The 1,337-nt window shown below is 69.3% G+C and overlaps 1 protein-coding gene across 1 annotated transcript in view; it reads left to right on the top strand.

The window, feature by feature from the left end:
* PPP1R18 (protein phosphatase 1, regulatory subunit 18) overlaps positions 1 to 1,337 on the top strand; it is a 25,488-nt gene continuing 24,151 nt past the window's right edge. The window contains exon 1 of the mRNA XM_014537270.1: positions 1 to 1,332. Coding sequence (XP_014392756.1) covers positions 480 to 1,332 — 853 coding nt within the window. The 5' untranslated portion in view covers positions 1 to 479. The remainder of the gene's footprint in view (positions 1,333 to 1,337) is intronic.

The raw sequence follows: 1,337 nt of genomic DNA, 5'->3' as shown, positions 1-1,337 counted from the left end.
CCTCTCTGGGGCGGAGGGAGGCGGGCGGAGCACAGCTGGAAAGGGAGCCTGGACCTCGGGGCCGCCCTTGCCCCTGGACCTCTCCACCCTCCGCCCCTCACCTCCCTGACACCCGCTAGGGTCCCGCAGGCCCCTCTCCAGCGGGACTCGCTGACCTCCGTCCCCACTCCCACGCCCCCTGGCCCTCACCCGCAGCCTCACACCCACTTCTCTCTCCTCTCGGTCCCTCTCTGGCACCCGTGAACCCTGAGCTGCCAAATCTGAATCTCCCTCTTCCTCTGCCGCGTCCCTCCCCATCTGCTCGGCCCATAGGCGTTTCTTCACTTCTGGTTTCCCTCTCCCGCCGCACTGCCTGTCCTGCCCGCCCTCCGCGTCCCACCTCCCGCGCCGCTCTGCCGTCCAGGCTCATCCCGGGGCCTCAGCAGCACCTCCTCCCTGCTCTCTGCCTCCAGTGCGCCTCACCTGCACCTCGAGGGACCATGGCCACCATCCCGGACTGGAAGCTACAGCTGCTGGCCCGGCGCCGGCAGGAGGAGGCAGCCGCGCGGGGCCGGGAGAAGGCGGAGCGGGAGCGCCTGTCCCAGATGCCAGCTTGGAAGCGGGGGCTCCTGGAACGCCGCCGGGCCAAGCTTGGTCTGTGTCCTGGGGAGCCCAGCCCTGCGTCTGGGCCTCCAGAAGCTGGGCCTCCAGACCCAGACAAGTCTGCGGTCCTGCTGGAGGCCATCGGCCCAGTGCACCAGAACCGATTCATCCGGCAGGAGCGCCAGCAGCAGCAGCAGCAGCGGCGGCGGAGTGACGAGCTCCTTGCAGAAAGGAGGCCTGGGCCTGCGGAGGCCCGGGAATGGAGACCCAGCCCTGGGGAGATGCAGGATCCAAGTCCCAAAGAAAGAGAGCCCAGGGAAGAGCGGCTCAGCCCCAGGGAAGCCGGAGACAGGAGGCCGGGGGTAGGGGGAGCCCGAGAGTCAAGCCCCAGGCCTTCGGAGGCCCGGGACTGGCCGCGCCTGGGAGAGGCTGGAGACAGGGCCTCGGGGCTGCCAGAGGCGCGGCGGTGGAGGCTGAGCCCCGGAGAAGCGGACGGAGGTGTGACCCCGGCAGAGCCTGGAGAACAAAGCCCCAGGAGGAAGGAGGCGGCCAGGGGGAGGCTGAGCCCAGTGGAGTCTGACGGCCAGCACTTGGGCCCGACGGAGGCCCCTAAATGGAGGCCTGGCTGCACAGAGTCTCAGGAGCAGAGTTGGAAGCCACTGGAGGCAGCAGAATGGAGTCTGAGCCCAGGAGACGGGAAAGGCAGCTCGGAGGAATGTGGGAGCAGAGAAGACAGGCGGGCTCCAAGGGCAGCC

Source organism: Myotis brandtii, unplaced genomic scaffold (assembly GCF_000412655.1).
Source record: "Myotis brandtii unplaced genomic scaffold, ASM41265v1 scaffold1750, whole genome shotgun sequence".
Taxonomy (NCBI): Eukaryota; Metazoa; Chordata; class Mammalia; order Chiroptera; family Vespertilionidae; genus Myotis; species Myotis brandtii.
This window is presented reverse-complemented; position numbering and strand designations above follow the sequence as displayed.